Source organism: Chiloscyllium plagiosum, chromosome 1 (assembly GCF_004010195.1).
Source record: "Chiloscyllium plagiosum isolate BGI_BamShark_2017 chromosome 1, ASM401019v2, whole genome shotgun sequence".
NCBI lineage: Eukaryota > Metazoa > Chordata > Chondrichthyes > Orectolobiformes > Hemiscylliidae > Chiloscyllium > Chiloscyllium plagiosum.
Window position 1 is genome coordinate 29,420,289 of NC_057710.1, and position 21,730 is coordinate 29,442,018.

Here is a 21,730-nt window from a genome sequence, read left to right on the forward strand (position 1 = left end):
CAAACAGATTTCATCTGGGACTTTGCCGAGAAGACTTTTTACTGAGTTTGCTTGGAACCTAGATCACAGAAGGGGAAGACCAGTGTCTCAACCTACAGTATTTTATTCATTCATAGGGCGAGGGTACCTCTGGCTAGGCCAGCATTTATTGCCCATCCCTAATTGCCCAGGGACAGTTAAGAGTCAACCACATTGCTGTGGGTCTGGAGTTAAATGTGGGCCAGACCAGGTAAGAACAGCAGTTTCCTTGCTTAAAAGACAATAGTGAACCAGATGGTTTTTTCTGACAATCATCAACAGTTCCATGGTCATCATTCAGCTCTTAATTCCAGATTTTTTTTTAACTGAGTTCAACTTCCATCTGCTGAGGTGGGATTTGAGCCAGGATCCTGAGAAGGTTCCCTGGATTTCTGCATTAATCATCTAACACTCACACCACTTGAACATCGCCTCCCCCACTCCCATTATCTTGCAGAGAGCTTTCATTTGATATTTTCCAGGCCATCATCTTTGGTTGCAATAGCAGCAGGAAATTACCAATCACTTACCAATTACGTTCATGATGTGGAAAATGAAAATAAATGATCACTCGCGAGCAAGGCCTGTCATTCACAGTTACCGTGGAAAATGTGGACAGCCTCATGAAACTCAATCTCCTGTAATATCTGTAGAGCAGCCAGAATCCCATCCGATTCAAACATAATTTAGTTCATTTAGTCGCTGGGCCAGTATAAACAGGACGCAGTTCCCCAGAGATCAGTAAAAATGGCAGAATCGGGGGTAATGAAAACAGAATTTGATTTGCTGTATCCAGATTCAAATATGCCTTAGGTTCCATTTGCTCAACCTTTGCCAAAGCCTGCTGAATTGAAGTTGACTGCATGAGGCAGAGACAGAAGTGGTGCGAAATGCACAGGTCCACTTGTGTAGGTTTCCATCCCTCACACATCGGCTTTTGTTATCAAACTGGAGTGACCAGTCATTCCTGCGCTTAATTGTTAAAAATCACACAACACCAGGTTATAGTCCAACAGGTTTAATTGGAAGCACACTAGCTTTGTACACCCCAGTCCAACACCGGCATCTCCAAATTCTGAGCTTAATTGTGTCCTCGTCCATGCTTATATCTCTCATCAGGTTTGCTCGGCTGAAGTGCTAATCAAATTCCCCCATCCCCGACATTGAAATCGATCATAATGCCCACCAGATCAGTTGACCCAGCATTGAGCTGGGACTGACTCTGTGAATGTGAGATTCTGTAGAGGGTTTGATTCTCTAAAAACATGGTCAAAGTGATTTTCTTCACTGAAAACCCCAATTCATGCTGAATTGGGATGCAAACAGGACATGGGAAACTGGCCAGAGTCAGGTTTAACAGATCTGTGTAACTGTATCTAAAGGCAGGAACTGTTTAGGTGTGCAGCATACGCACAGAGCTTCACTGTTTTGGCATCACCAGACATTTCTCTTCAAGAATAACTTCTTACTTCCACAGTTCCTACACTCATGTAAAAAACTGCGGTCTGAATAATAAATGAAAATACTTTACATACTGAAGACTCTGTACCCGTTAAATTTTATGCAGGCTGAACTCACTGAAGCTATTTGCATTATGGCTGTAGGCTGAAGCCCCACCTCAGTAACTCAAGAACGTTACCTCAGCATATAAGATCATAAGACATTGGAACAAGAGCAGGAGTAGGCCATTCAGCCCATTTAGTCTGCTTCTTCATTAAATCCACCCTAGTCAATTACAGCCCCATCAGTCTACTCTCATCATCAGTAAAGTGATGGATGATGTTATCAACAGTGCTGTCAAGCAGCGCTTGCTCAGCAATAACCTGCTCAGTGATGCCCAGTTTGGGTTTCACCAGGGCCACTCAGCTCCTTGATTCAAACATGGACAAAAGAGCTGAATTCTAGAGGTGAGATGGGAGTGACAGCCCTTGACATCAAGGCTGCATTCAACTGAGTGCGACATCAAGGAGCCCTGGCAAAACTGGAATTAATGGGTTTTAGGGGGCAAACTCACCAGTGGGTAGAGTCACATCTAGCACCTAAAAACATAGTTGTGGTTGTTGAAGGTTAGTTATCTCAGCTCCAGGACATCTCTGCAGGGGTTCCTTAGGGTAGTGTCCTAGGCCCAATCATCTTCAGCTGCTTCTTCAATGACCATCCCACCATTATAAGGTCCGAAGTGGGGATGTTCGTTGATGATTACACAATGTTCAGCACCATTCATGACTCCTCCTATACTGAAGCAGTCCATGTTCAACTGCAACAAAAATAGTATAATATCAAGGCTTGGGCTGACAAGTAGCAAATGACATTAGCATGACACAAGTGGTATTTACCATCCAAACAAGAGAGAATTTTACCATCACACCTTGACATTACTGGCATTGCCATCACTGAAACTCTCACTATCAGTATCAGGTGGGTTATCAGTGACCACAAACTGAACTGGATTCGCCATATAAATGCAATGGCTACAAAAGTAGATCAGAGTATAGAATACTCCCCACTTGCCTAGATAAGTACAGTCCCAACAACACTCAAGAAGATTTACACTGTCCAAGACAAAGTAGCAAGCTTGATTGGCACCACGTCCACCACTTTCAACTTGCATTCTCTCCACCACCTCCTCAGCCATTAACATAGGTTGTAAGTATTTGGGTCAAAGGACTATGGCACCCCACTTGCTACAGCTTACCAATCCATCTTATCCCATTTCTCCCAGCTCTGTTGTGTTAACTGATACCTGAGACAGTGTTGAGGCATTGCAGTTGTGCTTTGTGCTCCTGATATAGAGTTGAGAGACCGAGCTATTCCAGATCTCTATCCCACCTGTACCTGTGTGTGACCAGTTAAGACCAGATTGGGTTGACTTGCCACCTCCATAGTTCAGGATTAACTGAACATAAATACCCACTAGATTGGGGTAATAGAAGGAGCTGCTGGTGCTGAACAACATAATCCAACATAATTCAAAATTTCAGGAGATTCCCAGTAAAAGAACATATTTGTTGAGTAACTCATCTGGGACAGAATGCTGCCATTGATTCATTTCAATAATTGGGCATTAAGCTTATACTTTCTCTGGATATTTCTCACTTTGTTATTCTCTCTGCCATGCTGCTTTGATCTTAATGGATAATTCTGCTTTGTTCTAGTTATCTCAGGGAGATAGCTAGAACAGGGAGATTTGCTAGAGCTGCTCGGGAGGATTTAAACTAATAAGTTGGGGGGGTTGGGACCCAGGGAGATAATGAGGAAAGAGATCAATCTGAGACTGGTACAGTTGAGAACAGCAGTGAGTCAAACAGTCAGGACAGGCAGGGACAAGGTAGGACTAATAAATTAAACTGCATTTATTTCAATGCAAGGGGCCTAACAGGGAAGGCAGGTTAATTCAGGGCATGGTTAGGAACTGGGATATCACAGCAATTACAGAAACATGGCTCAGGGATGGGCAGGACTGGCAGCTTAATTTTCCAAGATACAAATGCTACAGGAAGGATAGAAATGGAGGCAACAGAGGAGGTGGAATGGCGTTTTTGATAAGGAATAGCATTACAGTTGTGCTGAGGGAGGATATTCCCGGAAATACATCCAGGGAAGTTATTTGCGTGGAACTGAGAAATAAGAAAGGGATGGTCACCTTATTGGGATTGTATTATAGACCCCCCAATAGTCCTAGGGAAATTGAGAAACAAACTTGTAAGGAGATCTCAGCTATCTGTAAGAATAATAGGGTGGTTATGGTAGGGGATTTTAACTTTCCAAACATCGACTGGGAATGCCATAGTGTTAAGGGTTTAGATGGAGAAGAATTTGTTAAGTGTGTACAAGGAAATGTTCTGATTCAGTATGTGGATGTACCTACTAGACAAGGTGCAAAACTTGACCTACTGTTGGGAAATAAGGCAGGGCAGGTGACTGAGGTGTCAGTGAGGGAGCACTTTGGGGCCAGCAACCATAATTCTATTAGTTTTAAAATAGTGATGGAAAAGATCTAAAAGTTGAAATTCTAAATTGGAGAAAGGCCAATTTTGACGGAAGTAGGAGTATACTTAACAGGGAAATCAGGAGGGCAAAACGGGGACATGAGATAGCTTTGGCAAATAGAATTAAGGAGAATCCAAAGGGTGTTTACAAATACATTAAGGACAAAAGGGTAACTAGGGAGAGAATAGGGCCCCTCAAAGATCAGCAAGGTGGCCTTTGTGTGGAGCTACAGAAAATGGGAGAGATACTAAACAAGTATTTTGCATCAGTATTTACTGTGGAAAAGGATATGGAAGATATAAAAACTAGCAAAATAGATGGTGACACCTTGCAAAATATGCATATTACAGAGGAGGAAGTGCTGGATGTCTTGAAACGGTTAAATAGGTTGGGGCTGTTTTCCCTGGAGCGTCGGAGGCTGAGGGGTGACCTTATAGAGGTTTACAAAATTATGAGGGGCATGGATAGGATAAATAGGCGAAGTCTTTTCCCTGGGGTCAGGGAGTCCAGAACTAGAGGGCATAGGTTTAGGGTGAGAAGGGAAAGATATAAAAGAGAGCCAAGGGACAACTTTTTCACACAGAGGATGGTACGTGTTAGGAATGAGCTGCCAGAGGAAGTGGTGGAGGCTGGTACAATTGCAACATTTAAAAGACATTTGGATGGTTATATGAATAGGAAGGTAAAAACAAGGACTGCAGATGCTGTAAACCAGATTCTAGATTAGAGTGGTGCTGGAAAAGCACAGAGTTCAGGCAGCATCCGAGGAGCAGAAAAATCGATGTTTCGGGCAAAGGCCCTTCATCAGGAATAGAGGGCTTTTGCCCGAAATGTCAATTTTCCTGCTCCTCGGATGCTGCCTGAACTGCTGTGCTTTTCCAGCACCACTCTAATCTACAATATGAATAGGAAGGGTTTGGAGGAATATGGGCAGGGTGCTGGCAGGTGGGACAAGATTGGGTTGGGATATCTGGCCGGCATGGACGGGTTGGACCGAAGGATCTGTTTCCATGCTGTACATCTCTATGACTCTATCTCAATCCTGGCTGACTCCTTTACAGTATGCAACTGGTTTACACAATGACCATAAATGTGGCATTATACTGATGAGAGGTTTATTTTGTCTTTTAGATTCTTTGTCTTCGGGTGATGATGAAGATGATGATGACGGATCTGAAGATGCAGGTACCTTGTCAATGTTGGAGAAAATTCACTTGTTTTCCCTCCTCCCAAAGTTAAGAATTTAAAGAAAAGCAGAGAAGATTTGACTGGCATTTTTCTTCCAGTAAATGGGGTGAAAACTAGTCATTCAACTGCCGATGTTTGTGGAATATTGGTGGTGTGTCACATTTGGTGATTTAATAACTACCAATGTACTTTGAGACATTGTCAGTTGCTAAGATATTGCAGTGAGCAAACCATCATAAAACCAGGGGAACCTCGATTATCCAAACGTGATGGGCGAGCAGTATTTCGTTCGGTTAATTTATTAAATGCCTTTGCTCTGGGGCTCGGAGTTTTAAAAGTCTATTCCTCGTTCAGGAGATTGCAGCAGCACATAGCGCGCGAGACCCTGCCCCCCCCACAACACTGTCCCCCGTCCCCAACACCAGCCCCATGCAATACTCTCCCGCCCCAACCCCGTCCGTGCCCCCGCCTGACCCCTCCTCCCATCCACCCCCTCCACCTCTCCGGGGCAGCCGGACTGGACGTGAACAACAAGACTGCTGCTGCTGCTGCCTTTGAGGGGGTAAGAGTCCAAATAGCATTCTAGATTAGAGTGGTGCTGGAAAAGCACAGCAGTTCAGGCAGCATCCGAATAGCATTCACACACACACATACACACACACACACACACACATACACATACACACATGCACGCACACGCATGCAGCCACAGCCACACGCACAATATTTTACTGCAACTTTTTGACAGGTTCCACCTTTGCCCTGTACAGGACAATGTTAGAGAGATTATCTGGGAATGGGGGGTTTAGGGTACATCTGTCTGTGGAACTCCAGGGAAAGTGGAGGGCGGGACAGACAGTCATTTGGAGGCGGTGCCTGTTTAATCACTGTAAACAAAAGACACGATCACTGTTGGAAATACGTCTTGGATGTAATGTTTCTATCAGGACCTCGAGATCTCCTTCGGATAATCCAATTTTTGGATAATTGGTATTCGGATAACAGAGGTTCCTCTGTATGTGGCTTAGTCATGGGAAATGCAGGGTTACAGAGATGGGGGAGGTGAGTCTGCTCAGGATGCTCTCGCGTGGACTCGATGGGCCCAATGACCTGCCCCACACTGTGGGGACTCTTTTCTAGTAAATCTCCCACTGGGTACAGCTGCAGTTGTAGCAAAATGTTGTAAAATTAGAAATTCAAGTGCTTTGCTTCTCTTTATATACAGTAGAACCTTGATTATCTGAATTTCGGATTATCCAAACAAGAACTCAATGTCCTAATGCTAACGGCATTAGGCAACTCAGCATTCAGTTATCGGTTATATGGCATTATGGTGTGCATTGCCTGCTAACCAAGAAATGCTCGATAACCAGCACTCAAATTACCACTTGTTTCCAGTTATCCGAACAATCAGTTATCCAAACAAAATACTCCCCCCTCCCATCTCATTCGGATAATCGAGGTACTACTTTATATTCAAAACCTTATTAACTGTATAACAATAACATGGTCTTGTCATTAAGCACCTGTACAAGCTACAGTGACTGACTAATGAAAATGTACTTGTTAAATTCAGTCTGTACAGTTCTTCAGTATCTTTACTGTTGACCTCCTTGACAAAAGGGTGTGGATTTTAGTAATGTCTAGTGTTTGGCAGTTGGAGTAAGGTGTAAGCAACCAGGGTTCTGATAACTGAACACTGACACATTAGAGACACAGAGAGAAAGGGAGGGAGGTGACAGAGGGAGAAAGAGGGGGAAAGAGGTAGGTGACAGCGAAAGGAGGGGAAAGGAGCATGGTCAAGTAAATACATGAACAGATAGTGTTGGCGCAACAAAGAATCAACTGTGAGAATGTTCATGGAATAAATGTCCAGCTTGCACATGTAAGATGATAATTTGGGACGTCATGGAAGGTTGTAGGAATCACATCCTACTGAACATTAGTATGCTCACTTGGAGAATGTAAAAACTATGCTGGTGTTCTGTGTAAATTCTGTGGCTGTCCTTCAGATCATTCAATTGAAGCAGATCCAGTGAACTCGTAAAATCAAGACTTGTTCTAATTTAGTGATTTTTTTAATATCTTTGGCAATTAAAGTATTTCAGGTAATTCAGAATTGTGCAGTTCCTGTTATACGCAAAAAACATGTCTAGCAAGCAGTAATGAGATACTCAGCGAACTAATATGTTTTTAATTAGCAGTGCTTAATATTACAATGTTGGCATGGATGATGTGATACTACACCTGGGAATTCGAAGATGCATCTGAACCACTGGGACAAGCAGAGGGGAATTTAGCACAGATAAACACAGCATTCCCTCAGTCCAGTAGCAAAGCTCCAGGTTCAAATTACTAGGAATGGGGCTTTAACCCACATCTTGATGCACTAGTGTGATCTTGTCTATACAAGTCCCCATCAGAATTAAACTGTTATACATAATGTTGGCATTTGAAGACCCCAATGTATGAGATTGTTAAAGCAGGAAAGATTCTCTTTCAGAAATGCTGTATTAAATTCAGGGGAGTTCCATATGGTGTATCTGAAACTTCCTGCAAAAAGATCCACAAGTGTGTCCTACTGCTTGGGTTGGTGGACACTAATAATAGCTAGCTCTCCAGCTAACCAAACAGTGACCTTCTCCTGAATGTTTGGTGATTTAACAAGACCTAGAATTTAATGGGAATGTTCTTCGCTCTTTACACTGACAATTCTTTGACAGTACCTGGATCACAGCCTCTCACCCCTGTAACACAAATAAAAAAAAGGATTATTTCCATGTGAAAGCAGGTGTTGCAGACAACAAAGAATAACTGTGAAGTTTGTTTTAGTGTTATTTAAAGACACTGTCATGTTGCTGCTTGAAGTCTAGGCTAGAGATGCTCAGATCTGCTAGGTTTGTGATTCCTGTGTGGTGATGGGGACTCTTGAAAAGTCTTCAGAAAGCAGAGCACATCTTCCACACCCTTGACCCCTGCTCTCATGAATCACCTTTAGAAAAAAATGTATCTTGTCACGTGTACCAAGATACAGTGAAAAGTATTGTTTTGTGTGCTGTACAGTCAGATAGTACCACACAAAGTGCATCAGGAAGCAGAACAGTGTGCAAAATAGTACAGCTGCAGAAAAGGTGCACACAGAGAGAGATCAGAATTAACATTTGAGAGGTCTGTTCAAAAGACTCGTAAGAGTGGGGAAGAAGCTGTTCTTGAATTTGTAAGGGTGGAAGAGAGTATAACTGGGATGGGAGGGGTCCAAGATTACATTGGTTGCTTTCCCAAAGCAGTGGGAAGTATCGATGGAATCATTGGTTGGAAGGCTGGAAGAGCAGGAGATTCTGCAGCCAATTTGTGCAAAGCAAGTTTCCACAATACAAAGTACACTCATGACCAAGTAGTCTATTTTGGGTGAGTGTTAACGAAGAGCTAACATATCAGATTTACATCACTATTATTTCTCCATTAGTGAAATGATAATTTCCTATGTGTACTCGATGGGAAGCCAAGCCTTGGCATTACACCTTATCCGAAAACAAGGTACTTTAAAAAAAAATTAGCTCTGTAGCTTCACCTAGTGAGAAGCTGTGCGAGGGTGTTCCAGTAGGACCAAGGCTCAGTCTTTGGTATGGGTTTACAGGACGGTATTGAGGTACTGCTTTGATCCCAAACTGTCTGAAAGAGGAAATTTATTCAGGGTTTAATCCATAGCTGAGCCTTACAGGAGAGTGCAAATATGGATATCAGTTGAGGACAGCATAAGACTCTTAACTTGCATCAATGAATAAATATCCTACTGATGCTCCAGGTTCTGGTTAATGTACAAACAGTAACATCTTGGACAAGATGTTGGAGGATGAACTGTAACTTGTACACCTCTTCAGCTCCCCCCATCCCCTGTTAAGGAGAGACATTGTCCATGAGCTGCTTCCTGAATGACAACACCAACGTTGTCTCCCTCTTCAGCAGACACCTGAGCTGAGCTGGGATCTCTGAATGTGGTATTTCTTTCACCAGAGCAATCAGCCCATAATTTAGCGGAATCTGTGGCGTGAGTGAGTTCTGTGTGTGTTTCATACCACTGCTTCTCCACGAGTTAAAGATCTCTGCTTCTTGTGAAGGGGTCTCTGTATTCAGTGGTCTCATTGGGAGTTGTGACCTTATTTATTTCCTCAGTATATAATGTTGTGCATTAAAATTCACTAAGCAACTATTAAAATGTGCCCTTTATCTTACAGTGCAGTGCCAGTTTGGCATTAGTGCAAGCAGGAGCAGGAATGTCATCAGGGCAGAGATTATTTAAGAATTTGCTTTCCGGTCTGTAATATTGGTGCGGAATCAGACATATACAAAGAGTGATGGAGGTTGGCTAAGTTATTTTTACTGGCGACAGTGGGTCTGGACGTCCCCTTTCTGAGACCTGGTGGCAATTCCTGTGTAAAGCCACTGGAGTGATGGAGGTCAGGTTCCCGGAGAGCTGGCTTGCTGGTGAAGTTTCTGATGTCAGGCTAATAATAACACTGAGATACGGCTGAGGGGGACAGCCTGCGTCAGATGGGGTGACAGTGATCCCCAAATTGGCTCTCAGACTTGAACAATAACCACTTACACCACTAGTCACCCAGGAACATCCTCCATTGGTAGTGGGTCTTTAGCTGGCATGAGGTTCTGGGAAAGGTAAGGGCCATATCACTGACCTCAGGCTCCCACCCATGCCTCCGTCCCTGAATGTGTGAGAGGCACTGTTGAGGGAAAATATCTCTTCCTGATATATACTCAACGCTGGACAAATGTGTGTATATGCGTAGCTTAGGGAAGGCAGCAACCAGGCTGTGATTCCATTCTCTATAAAATGGCCCCTTGGAATGAACCAGATCGCAGAACAATTCAGTATCTTTAAGCAGGGACATGAGAAAAGAAGGGAGAATGATTTGAGACCTGACTAATTTAAAATGAATAGAACAAGACTGATAGTTCCTGTGTTAACTTTGAGAAAATCTGAGAGCCATTCAGCTTCTTGTGTATGGTAAAGCTGATTATAAATGCACAAGACCCGAGTCATTGTGTTGTCAATCTGTGGAACCTGCTCACGCGGGAGCAACCTAATTTCTTCCTTCTCCCCTTCCTTTGGCCCTGGAGCACTGCAGTAGGTTGCTCCATCTTCACTGTACAGTTTCCCAGAACTTCATGCAAGCTGAAGCCTGGAGATCCGAAGCAAATCCTTTCCGGTCTCGGCAGCCCCTCTGACTGGTGAACTCACAATGAGTCTGTCACTTATCAAACAGACCAACAGAAGCCTCCTCACCATGGGGCTTGAGAAAACAGCCGTGTAACCAGATACTTGGGATGCTGCAATCCAGTCCCATTTTGCAACATTTGTGGGTGCTGTCTTTTTATTTATTCATTCACCTGGTGTGGGCATTGCTGGCTAGGCCAGCATTTACTGCCCATCTCTTATTGCCCAAAGGGCAGTTAAGAGTCAACCCCATTACTATAGATCTGAGTAGGTGGGCCAGACCACGTAAGATTCCCTTCCCTGAAGGGTATCAGTGAACCAGATGGGTATTTTGTATGGAAATCTGGCAGTGTTTAGGTGGTTGTTGGGTTTTCCAGATTTTTCAATGAGTTTAATTTCCACCATCAGCCATGTTGGGATTCAATCCCATGTCAACAGAGTTCTGGATTACTAGTCCAGTGACATTATCACTACATCACCAGCTGTCCTAATGCTGCTTTAAAGATGCTGCTAACAGCTGGCACTATGCCCCACAGCCACCCTGTGTCAGAGGAATGTAACACTACAGGGACTCCTCGTAGCTCACATCTAAACTGGCTCCTTTTTGATTGTATGAGCCATTTCCAGCAGCAATGGTACCACTTTCTTGTTTCCACTGCACATACACATACATTCCACTGCCTGCAGCCTGCCTCAGTCAGCCCTTGGTTGTTTAGCTGGTCTTTGCTGTAATAATTCAGGGAGCGGAGCCCTACACCGGCTCTTACGGGGAGCACTTTTCCTGGTGTTGAGTAAGTCTCCAACATTGCAGTACGAGGGCATGACAAACATGTTTATCATAGAATCCCTACAGTGTCGGCCCAAGAAGTCCACATCGACCCTCTGAAGAGTAACCCACCCAGAACCATTCCCTTTACCCTATATTTACCCCTGACTACTGCAACTAATCTACACATCCCTAAACACTATGGCAATTTAGCATGGCCAATTTACCTAACCTGTACATCTTTGGACTGTGGGAGGAAACCAGAGCACCCGGAGGAAACCCATGCAGACACTGAGAGAATGTGCAAACTCCACACAGACAGTCGCCTGAGGCTGGAACCGAACCCGGGTCCCTGGCGCTGTGAAGCAGCAGTGCTAACCACTGAGCATCTGTGCCGCCCCACTGTTTACTTGAAGTATTCAGCAGAACATACATAGGGGACAAGCATAGGCACTCTGAACCAGGAGTCCCAAAGCTGAGCCAACAAGGGGTTACTTCGAAATAGTGCAGGACATGCATCAGGAGACTCTTGCCTCTTCAGTCAGAAGAATGATCTTCCTTTGGGGAAGTACACATTTGCTAAGGCACATCCAAGCTAGCAATGTCTGAGCAGAGCTCTCTGAGTCCACTGCAGGGGAGGAAAAGGAGTTTCATGCAAAGATGTGTCTGCGGCAATGTATAATCTCAACTCACAGTACCTCCTTTCTAAATGGCACACAATGCATCCCATATAGCGTTAATGTAGCTACCGTGTTTAACGTTTGGAAGCAGAGGAAATGTCATTGCAGTGGGGATTAGGTTTGCACAGTTAGAGTAAGAGCCAAAATAGACAGGCAGGAAACCTCACTACCTTTAAAAAGTACATGGATGAGCACTTGAAATGACATGACATTCAAGGCAATAGGCCAAAGTGAGATAGTGTCGATAAAGTTGATGCAGACTCGATGGGCGCTTGTTTTGCGCTGTATGACTCTGTGACATGGTGAGTGCATTGTTCAGCTCTTCCAGAACAAAGAATGATCAGTTCTGCACAGGTTTCCATAAAGGTAATGTGATGCCTGTAATTGAGAACAGTGTTATGAGAAAATGTGCTCTTGTGGCATAGCGTTTAATCCTAGGCATAAATCTACCTCGTGACCATCACTGGCTCGATCACAGGATATCAGCATTTTAAAGAAGGGATTAGTATAAATTAGAGGCAATTTGCTGCGTTAGGAAGCAAGACAACCACTAATCCAGTCCAAACAAATCCACTCCTCACAAAAAAAAGTCCATTTCTAAGCCTGTTAAACTTGGTTTGAATGCACATCAAAATTTCCCATTGTGCACGCTGGAAAAAAAATTCCAATTATGCAGCTAATTCTGGTCAAAACAATGTGGTTAAACATGGTGTCATTGGCAAATGACAAAGTAAACAAAAATGGAGCAGACAATTTTCATTTAAGTGTGGCAGTTTACAGATGTATCCAGCTCCTCGACAACTGAAAGATATTTAGGGCCCCTTGCAGATCAAACATCAGCACCCATTCTATTTGTGGAAGCTTGCTGTGCATAGGTTGGTTGCCAGATTTCTCAACATAGCAGCAGTCCTTTGGTTGTGAGGGATGCTATGGAAATGCAGTTCTGTCTAGGAAACAACAGAGAGAAGTGCAACAAGAAATGTGGGAACAGGAACAAAGTAGGGTTCTTTAAAATCGAAGGGTGGGTGGGAGGTAGCAAAACAAGGCTGTGGACGGGGATTTCCAGAGGACACAGGCTAACAGAGTTGATGGTCAAACCTTGTGTCAGACAAGTGGAGGGAGGATACTGGATAATGGGGACATTCAGCTGGAGAAAATCAATGGAGAAAAGCAGGAACGTGGAGTTGAGGCTGAAGTGAAATCAGCCATGATTGTGTTAAATGGCAGAGCAGGCTCACGGGGCTGAATTGCCAACACCTGTTCCGAGATCTTATGTTCACAGCATTGACAGGGACGATGATTCTAGTTTCTGGAGCATGAGAGCTTATGGAGGTTTGGCAAGGACAGTATGGATAGGAGTGAACATAATCAAGGAATTCCAAAAATGTTCTACTTTATGCAGTCAGGAGGCTAATGAAGAACGTGGGTAAAAAGCCAAGACTTGAGACAATGAAGATATGGACTCAAGACTCTGCAGTACTGCATGGATTGATCAAGTTTCAGGGGTAGAAACAAGTGGTTTTGTTAACAGTTTGGGTAAGACGCAGGGAGTAATTGGGTACCTGTCAGAGCATTTATATCATGTGTCCACTCCTATACCAACTTACACTTCCATGGCACTGCCTTTAGCCACACTACAATATCCACCATTGTAATAAGAGTGACTGATGGAACACCCCTCGAAAGCCCTTGCTCTGGTGCCTTCACAGGAATGCTGACATTGCCTACCATCACATGCCCAGTATCTGCTTGAGAACTTCTCCTGCTTAGGCAAAGGAACAGGTTAACCTTCAGCTGGTGTTCCCTTGCTCCTTCCCTATCTGCGCTTGCACTCATTCATCAATAGGAGAATGTGCTCTCGGGGTCAGTGATAATGGAACTCTGGTAAAAGCCGAATATTTTCCTTCAACTGAAGGATAATTATGTTTTTCTGGCAATCACATTTAAGTCAAGTAAAAACAATGCTTCACTTTTGGTAAATATCTCTGTTTACACGAGCTCCCCCTGGACTTTCAGCAATGTGCCTTTATGTATTGGGAGGCAATTTGATCTCTAATTAAATCTGGCTGGGCACCCACAGACATCAGCTGAGCAAATTACATAATTAGCGCGGATTCTGTCTACTGCACAACTTGTGGTAAGCACCAATTTGTTAAATGAGGTCCCAGTTCTGTTAATCAAAATGAATATCTAACCATCAACTGTGTTATTTTAACTGGTTATGTTCAGGGCAAAGCAGGGGGGTGCTACAGAACATTGTTCTTCAGTGTCTCATTAGGACACTTTGATACGCCACTACCTCAGATGTAAAATTGCATCGCTAGTGGCTCCTACAGACCATGACCGTCACCTTCGGATTGAAATGAGTAACAAGCACACATTAATGAGACAGTCTGAAAATTCCCACATGGCAAATGATTCTGCAAGAAATTTTCAGGCACTGAATTCCTTGGGTTCCCACATGTAGTAAGCTTGTGGGCATTGCAAGATTTCCTATGTTTTCTGTTCAGTTGAATGACTGGAGAATGATTTCACTGGAAATGGCATAGGGACAATCTTTCTTCTCTCACAGATAAATATACTAGAGAGGATCTATTACAGTATTATCAAAGAAAACCTCCCTTCCCTCATACTCCACAATGTTCCATATTGGGATTGTTTTGAGGTATTTGAGTCTTGTCCCTTTGTGTTGAACTATAGTCTTACTTTGGTTTCAAATTAAGGCTTAATTGAGTATAAGTTTTGCCTCATTCGTAGCAGCTGTCCCTCCATATTTAGAGGTCATCCTGCCAATCCAGACCTATAAATGGAGAGGCACGGTGGCCAAATGGTTAGCACTGTTGCCTCACAGTGCCAGTGACCCGGGTTTGATCCCTGCCTTGGGTGACTGTCTGTGTGGAGTTTGCACATTCTCCCTGTGTCTGCGTGGGTTTCCTCCCACAGCCCAAAGATGTGTAGGTTAGGTGGATGCTAAATTGCCTGTAGAGTGCAGGGATGTACAAGGTAGTTGGATTAACCATAGAAAATGCAGGATTACAGGGATACGTTTATCTGGGTGGAATGCTCTTTGGAGAATTGGTGTGGACTCCGAGGGCCCAATGACCTGCTTCCACACTGTAGGGGTTCTATGGTTAAACTGACCTGCAAGTCCAGTAAAGTAAAATTGCTGAATTTCATACGTGGCATCTCTTGGTAAGATATTAAACAAAGCCCTGTTTGGCTGTTCACTTCCGTGTAAATGATCCCATGACCTGACTTGAAAAAGAAGAGGGGAATTTCAGAGGTTCTTACCTCTTGGGCCAGTATTTATACTTAGGCCGACCTCATGGAAGAATGGTTTCGTTGGTCTGCTTTTTCTTGCTGTTTGTGAGAGTTTGATGCACAATTTGTTTGCCTCATTTCCTACATTATAACTGACTTCACGAGAGAAAAGTACTACATTAAGACTGTAAGGCACTTTGGGATGTACTGAAATCACAAAACATACTATTCATTCCAGTTCACATATGTAGTTTAAAAGTTCATCTTCCTCTAAGAGATGTGAAGCAGATGAAGAATACAAAGTGTAAAGAAAACCTGAAGTAGGTCGCAAGTCCCCTGTGACTCGAGAATAATAATTAACTTGCCAGAGTCAACCCCCACTCCAAATATTGGCCCCGGCTGGATGCCCACTGCCTCGGAAGCTCCAGGTAGCATCCTGCAGCCCTCAAAGCCTGCATTGCTTTTCAGCTCCCAGCCCTCCAAGTTTGGTGTTTGGTCCATTTCACTCTTTGATTCTGAAGAGTGAGGTAAGTGCATTGTTAGGGTTCAGCAGTCAGGAGTCACGAAGGCATGGCACTGTATTATTTCTGAAGGCAACTTGGCTGTGGAGCTCCATGTGAAAAGTTCTGTCAAGGAATGTGTGGAATCTGCTGCCATTATTCTCTGGCAAATTATTTCAGAAAGGATTTCAACTCAGTTTGCAGCACGCAGGCTACATACATTGTTTTATAAACACACTGATTTTTGTTTGTAATCACTCTATGTTCTGTTATCCTACTAGCAAAATCACCATGTCTGTTAACAACAGCAAATTGGAATTCAGTTAACTTATGATAGCCTAGAAATACCAGACATAAAAAAAACATCACACAGAAAGATGCAAGACCTGGTAATATAACCCAGAATAGTTGCTCTTATTTCTAGGTAGCTCTTACAGCTCGTCGATTGAATTAACCATGATATGGAGATGCTGGTGTTGGACTGGGGTGGACAAAGTCAGATGTCTCATGACACCAGTTTATAGGCCAGCAGTGACTTCACCTGAAGGAGGAGCAGCACTCTAGAAGCTTGTGATCTAAAAAAAAGCTGTTGGACTATAACCTGGTATCATGAGACTTTGAGTGAACCATGCCTCTTGTTTCTAATTTTCAGCCAATGTGTTGCATTGCTCTCTGAGGTCCCTGGAGTTTGATAATTGCACTAGTGCTCAAATATCTACATTTGAACATGTGAAGGATAGTCAATGTTCTGAAGCATCATGTGGCAATTATTTTAGGATTTCTGGGAACAAAATGGTGGGAATTAGAGCAATTAGGAAGCCTTCCTTGTGGGCTGGCCTTTTGTGAATAGTTAGAAGCCTTATTGTTGAGGGAACCCTGGAGGAATCAGGGCTGAGGAATCTGATGACATGGGACCTATTTTACAGGAAGGAAGCATGGATTTACAGTGCAAGAGCGAAGTGTCTCTCTCTCTCTCTCTCTCTCTCTCTCTCCATGTCAGCAATGGCTCCTCTGTAGGTATCCAGGATGACAGGAATTCATTCAGAGTTGAGACTGTTGACACTTTATTGCGACTACAACTTGTCTTCATTTAAGGATGAAGTCACCATAGGGCTGCTTCCTCATTAGAGAGAGGGATGACTGGTGGTGGTTTAACCTGGGGGTCAGCACATCTCAGGTGAGGGATGAGATTCGGAAGACAAAACATTCACAGTAACATTAGCCGGGGTAGGAACCTGCTCTGTTGGTGTTATTCTGTGTTGTACACCAGCTGTCCAGCTGCCTGAGCTAACTGAACACCCCCTCCCCACCTGTATTTAACAGGGTAAAATGCCACAAAGTGCTTTACAGGAGTGTTATCAAACACAATGTGACACAGCTTATAAAGGAGATAATAGGGCAAATGAGCAAACACTTTGTCAAACAGATAGGGTATAAGGAGGCTCTTAAAGCAAAGAGAGAGCGAGAGACTTAAGGAGGGAATCACAGAACTTGTAGGAGGGAAATTTTCTCTTGATACAATAATTGGCCATATAGTTTATTGAGAAGAGGATAGCTGTGAAAGAAGAGTATAGTTGTTAAGTGGGCAGAGAATTCACAAATGAACTTCAATCCTGAGGATTGTGAATGAGAGCAAACAAAAGCAACAGAATACGTCATAAATGGGAGAATATTAAAAGGTGCAGAGGAAGTGACAGACCTTCGAGTACGTCCATAGATCCTTGAAGGTGGCAGGACAGATAGCTAAGATGGTAAAGAAAGCATCTGAGATGCTTTTCTTTATCGAACGACAATATCAGGATGTAATCCTGGAACTGTATAAAATGCTGGTTAGCCCACAGCAAGTAGCCATTAAGTTTATTTTTTAAAAATTAAAACTGCCTGGAGTTGAGTCGGACTCTGTTTTAAGAAATCTGGGCTTTCACAACCTAGGTTAGCCAAATTTATTTTGAGAAACTTTTGACTTTTGTAAATGTTTATCCCGCAAGTGCAGATGTCCCAAAGTGCTGCAGTCCTCCTTCCACATAGCAACAAACAAAAACACTTGACTCAAATGATTGGAAAACGTACGTGGAACAAGTGAAATGAGATTGTAGCAGCAGTGTATGCACCAGGAATGGGAGTAGGCCATTCCAACCCCCGTGTATCTGCTATACCACATTCAATTACATCATGGTTGACCTGATTATAAATGCCAATCCATTTTCTCACCTAGCCTCGATAACCTTTCAGCTGGGGGTCTGTTATTCAGAAGTTTGGAAGGGCTTTTGCCCTAAACGTCGATTTTTCTGCTCCTCGGATGCTGCCTGACCTGCTGTGCTTTTCCAGCAACACCTCTAATCTAGGCAGAAGTTTGGAAGTGGCAACTGAGTTGTGGAGCTCAAGTCATAATCATTGGCTCGACAGGTTATTTTAGACAGCTTGCCATGTTTCATCCTCAGACTCACTACAATGCATGCAAATATTCTTTACAGTAAATACTCAATTAAACATATGCACACCTCCAATTCAGGACTGATGTAGTCTTTTCCCACAGCCCATAACCTTGTTCCCCACAGTCTCATAAATAGTTTTGTTCAGTGAAATTAAATCACTTTGTGTTGGCAGTCAGTGAGTTCTCTTGTCAGTCTTGAGGTCAGGAAGACAATGTTCTTGGCCATATCTGTCTGTGAAGAAACATCTCCCTCACTGCAAATCTGTCAGCCAATATCTACCAAGTGCCAGAAGAAAATAAATGGCCTGTATTATTGGTTCGATTCTCTTGTGAAGGTTAACGGTGAGAACTGCTGCTGTGACCCAGTCTTGGCCTGTAGCAGCGTGCTTTGATTAAGCTCTCGCTGCTGGGAAAGTAAATTAGTTTAACATTTCTGTGCCATGCCAAGTGAGAAATGATGGAGGCCAGCATTATATGACAAGAACACAATGTGTGAAGTGTTGCTCAGGCTGTGAGACAGGAATCTTCACCTCCCCCCACTGAAAACACCCCCAACCTTCACATACCAGCAGCTAATAGAGATACAGGAACAAGCAGCGACAATATTCAGAATGACCACACCACCACAACGTAGGCCAGAGTGACTCAGAAGCAGTGTCTATATACTGGGAGAGAAGAATCTCAGGCAACTAGTGGACGGAGGCAAAGGACCTACATTAGCTACATTATTTCTTTCAGTTTTTCTCTCTTGATCGATTCAATTGTTTGTAATTTGTCTACAAAGCCATGGTGTGTTTTGTGAATGGTCAATGAAACTAAGGGGTGGCATGGTGGCTCAGTTGTTAGCACTGCTGCCTCACAGCACCAGGGACCCAGGTTCAATTTCAGTCTTGGGCAACTGTCTGTGTGGAGTTTGCATATTCATCCTGTGTCTGTGTGGATTTCCTCTGGGTGGTCTGTTTTCCTCCCACAGTCCAAAGATGTGCAGGTTAGGTGGATTGCCCATGCTAAATTGCCCATAGTGTCCAGGGATGTGCAGGCTAGGTAGAGTAGCCATGAGAAATGCAGGATTACAGGGATAGGGTAGGGGTTTGGGATGGTTGGTGCAGACTCAATGGGTGGAATGGCTTCTTTCTGAACTGTAGGGATTCTATGATTATGGTGGCTTTAGCCCATGTTAAAGAGGCCACAGTGGAGTTCTGTGTTACCAGCAAACAGGTACTCGGTTATGAGCAGTGGAAACAGTTCCTTCAGTGATTGTTGAGGCCTGTTTGGTCTGAGCAACTGACAGGGCCTAACACTAAAGGTTCTGTCTGTTTGATTTGCTTTCCTAGTTCTGGAGTTAGCTCAGAATACAGACAGGAAATTTCCTTTCCGTGAGCAAAGTATACCCTGAAGCAATACTGACAAATTTTATTGTCAACTGAGTCTACTGTTAGCAAATGGGGCCATATTCTTCCCTCTAGTTTTCTCTCCGTCACCTCCTGAAGGTATCAGAGTCGCAGTGTTTTAACAGAGAAACAGATCCTTCAGCCCACCATGTCTATGCCAGCCAATAAACACCGGCTTCCTGTTGGAGAGGTAGAGCAAGTTGAGATCGCCATAGGTGTTAGAAGGGTTAGCCACACAAGAGGCTGTTCGATAACAGAAATATCTATCATTTATCTATCATTCTCTTAAGTTTCTTTTTAAATTATATAATGTGTTTGGCCTTTCAAAAATGTTTTGAAACCCATTCTTTCGCTGGCCTGTGGTCAGAAGACCAGAGCTGTGCAGTTCAGGGCTATTGTGCTGCAATCGTTTTCTTTCCCCATTGTAATTGCTCACTCCAGACACCAACAACAATCATTTGGCTCCGACCTTTTTCCGAGAACCATTCTTTAATGTTTCAGGTCCCAGTGCAGTAATTTGCCTGCTGCAGTTAGGCTGGTTTGATCTTTGATAAGGGATAAGAATTTGGCAAACCTCCCTTAAAGTTAGTACACGTCGGAGTTGTCAAAATCTTGAAAACTTGCAAAATTGTGGTGCCTTCTTTTAAGATTCCTATCCGATGGCTGAGCTCTCGAAGTGTGATCGAACCGAGGATTTGATGTGTGAAACATTCTTTTAAGCATCATTGCATAGCAACATAGCAAATAGGAGCAGGAATAGGCCATTCAGCCCTTCGAGCCTGCTCCACCATTCCATATGATCATCCATTACTGATCCTTGTTCCCTCTTTCTTCTCATACCCTTTGACCCCTTAGTTCTAAGAACTATATTTAACTATATCTTGTAAATATTCAACGTATTGGCGTCAACCTCTGGCAGAGAATTCCACAGGCACACCACTCTCTGGGTGAAGAAATTTCTCTTCATCTCAGTCCTAAATGATCTACCCCATATCCTTCGACCTTGTCTGGACTCCATGGTCATCAAGAACATCCTTCCTGTGTTTACCCTGTCTAGTCCTGTTAGAATTTTAAATGATTTTATGAAAACTCTCTCATTCTTCTAAACTCCAGTGAATATAATCTTTACCAATCTAGTCTGTCTTTGTACATCAGTCCTGCCATCCTTGGAATCAGTCTGGTAAACCTTCGTTGCACTCCATTTGGGAGAAATAGAGAACATCCATTTGGGAGAAATAGAGAATACACACAATAATCCAAGTATGGTCTCGCCAAGGTCTCCTTCAGTTGCAACAAGACACTCCTGTTCCCTGAATCCTCTGGGGACATGGATTCAAATCCTAACTTGCAGATGAATTCAGTAAAATGTGGAATAAAAGCTAGACAAATGGAAGCTATGTGAATGCTGATGGTTAATGTAAAAACACAACGTTTGGAGAAAGTCCTACACATGACTCCAGACCCGGAGCAATGTGTTGACTGCCCACTGGGTAATAAATATTCCATGTTTGAATAACAAAACACAAAAGGATGAATTGGTAGATATTGACAGTGCCTTGTGGGCGGCACGGTGGCACAGTGGTTAGCACTGCTGCCTCACAGCGCTAGAGACCCGGGTTCAATACCCGCCTCAGGCGACTGACTGTGTGGAGTTTGCACGTTCTCCCCATGTCTGCGTGGGTTTCCTCCGGGTGCTCCGGTTTCCTCCCACAGTCACAAAGATGTGAAGGTCAGGTGAATTGGCCATGCTAAATTGCCCGTAGTGTTAGGTAAGGGGTAAATGTAGGGGTAGGGGTATGGGTGGGTTGCGCTTCGGCGGGGCGGTGTGGACTTGTTGGGCCGAAGGGCCTGTTTCCACACTGTAAGTAATCTAATCTAAAAAAAATGGAAGCACTCCTCTCTTGGATAATTTCTCTACATTCCTCTACACTGTTGTCAAGGTGGTAACACGGCATCATGTTGGTAACCTTCACTTTGAAAGTAGAGTATTTTAGAATACAGGATGCCTCATGCTGCTTCACATAGGAGAATCCAGTACGGGAATAACAGAGCTCTGTGTGGAGTTTGCACATTCTCCCCATGTCTGCATGGGTTTCCTCCGGGTGCACCGGTTTCCTCCCACAATCCAAAGATGTGCAGGACAGGTGAATTGACCGTGCTAAATTGCCCATAGTGATAGGTACATTAGTCAAGGGTAAATATAGGGTCGGGGAATGGCTCTGGGTGGGTCACCCTTCGGAGGGTCGGTGTGGACTTGTTGGGCCGAAGG

The 21,730-nt window shown here is 43.7% G+C and overlaps 1 protein-coding gene across 8 annotated transcripts in view; it reads left to right on the plus strand.

The window, feature by feature from the left end:
• LOC122560229 (fibroblast growth factor receptor 3-like) overlaps positions 1 to 21,730 on the plus strand; it is a 177,392-nt gene that overhangs the window by 105,922 nt on the left and 49,740 nt on the right. For all 8 annotated transcript variants that reach the window (XM_043710819.1, XM_043710906.1, XM_043710729.1 and 5 more), the window contains one exon: positions 5,140 to 5,193. In XM_043710819.1, the coding sequence (XP_043566754.1) occupies positions 5,140 to 5,193 (54 nt within the window). The remainder of the gene's footprint in view (positions 1 to 5,139; positions 5,194 to 21,730) is intronic.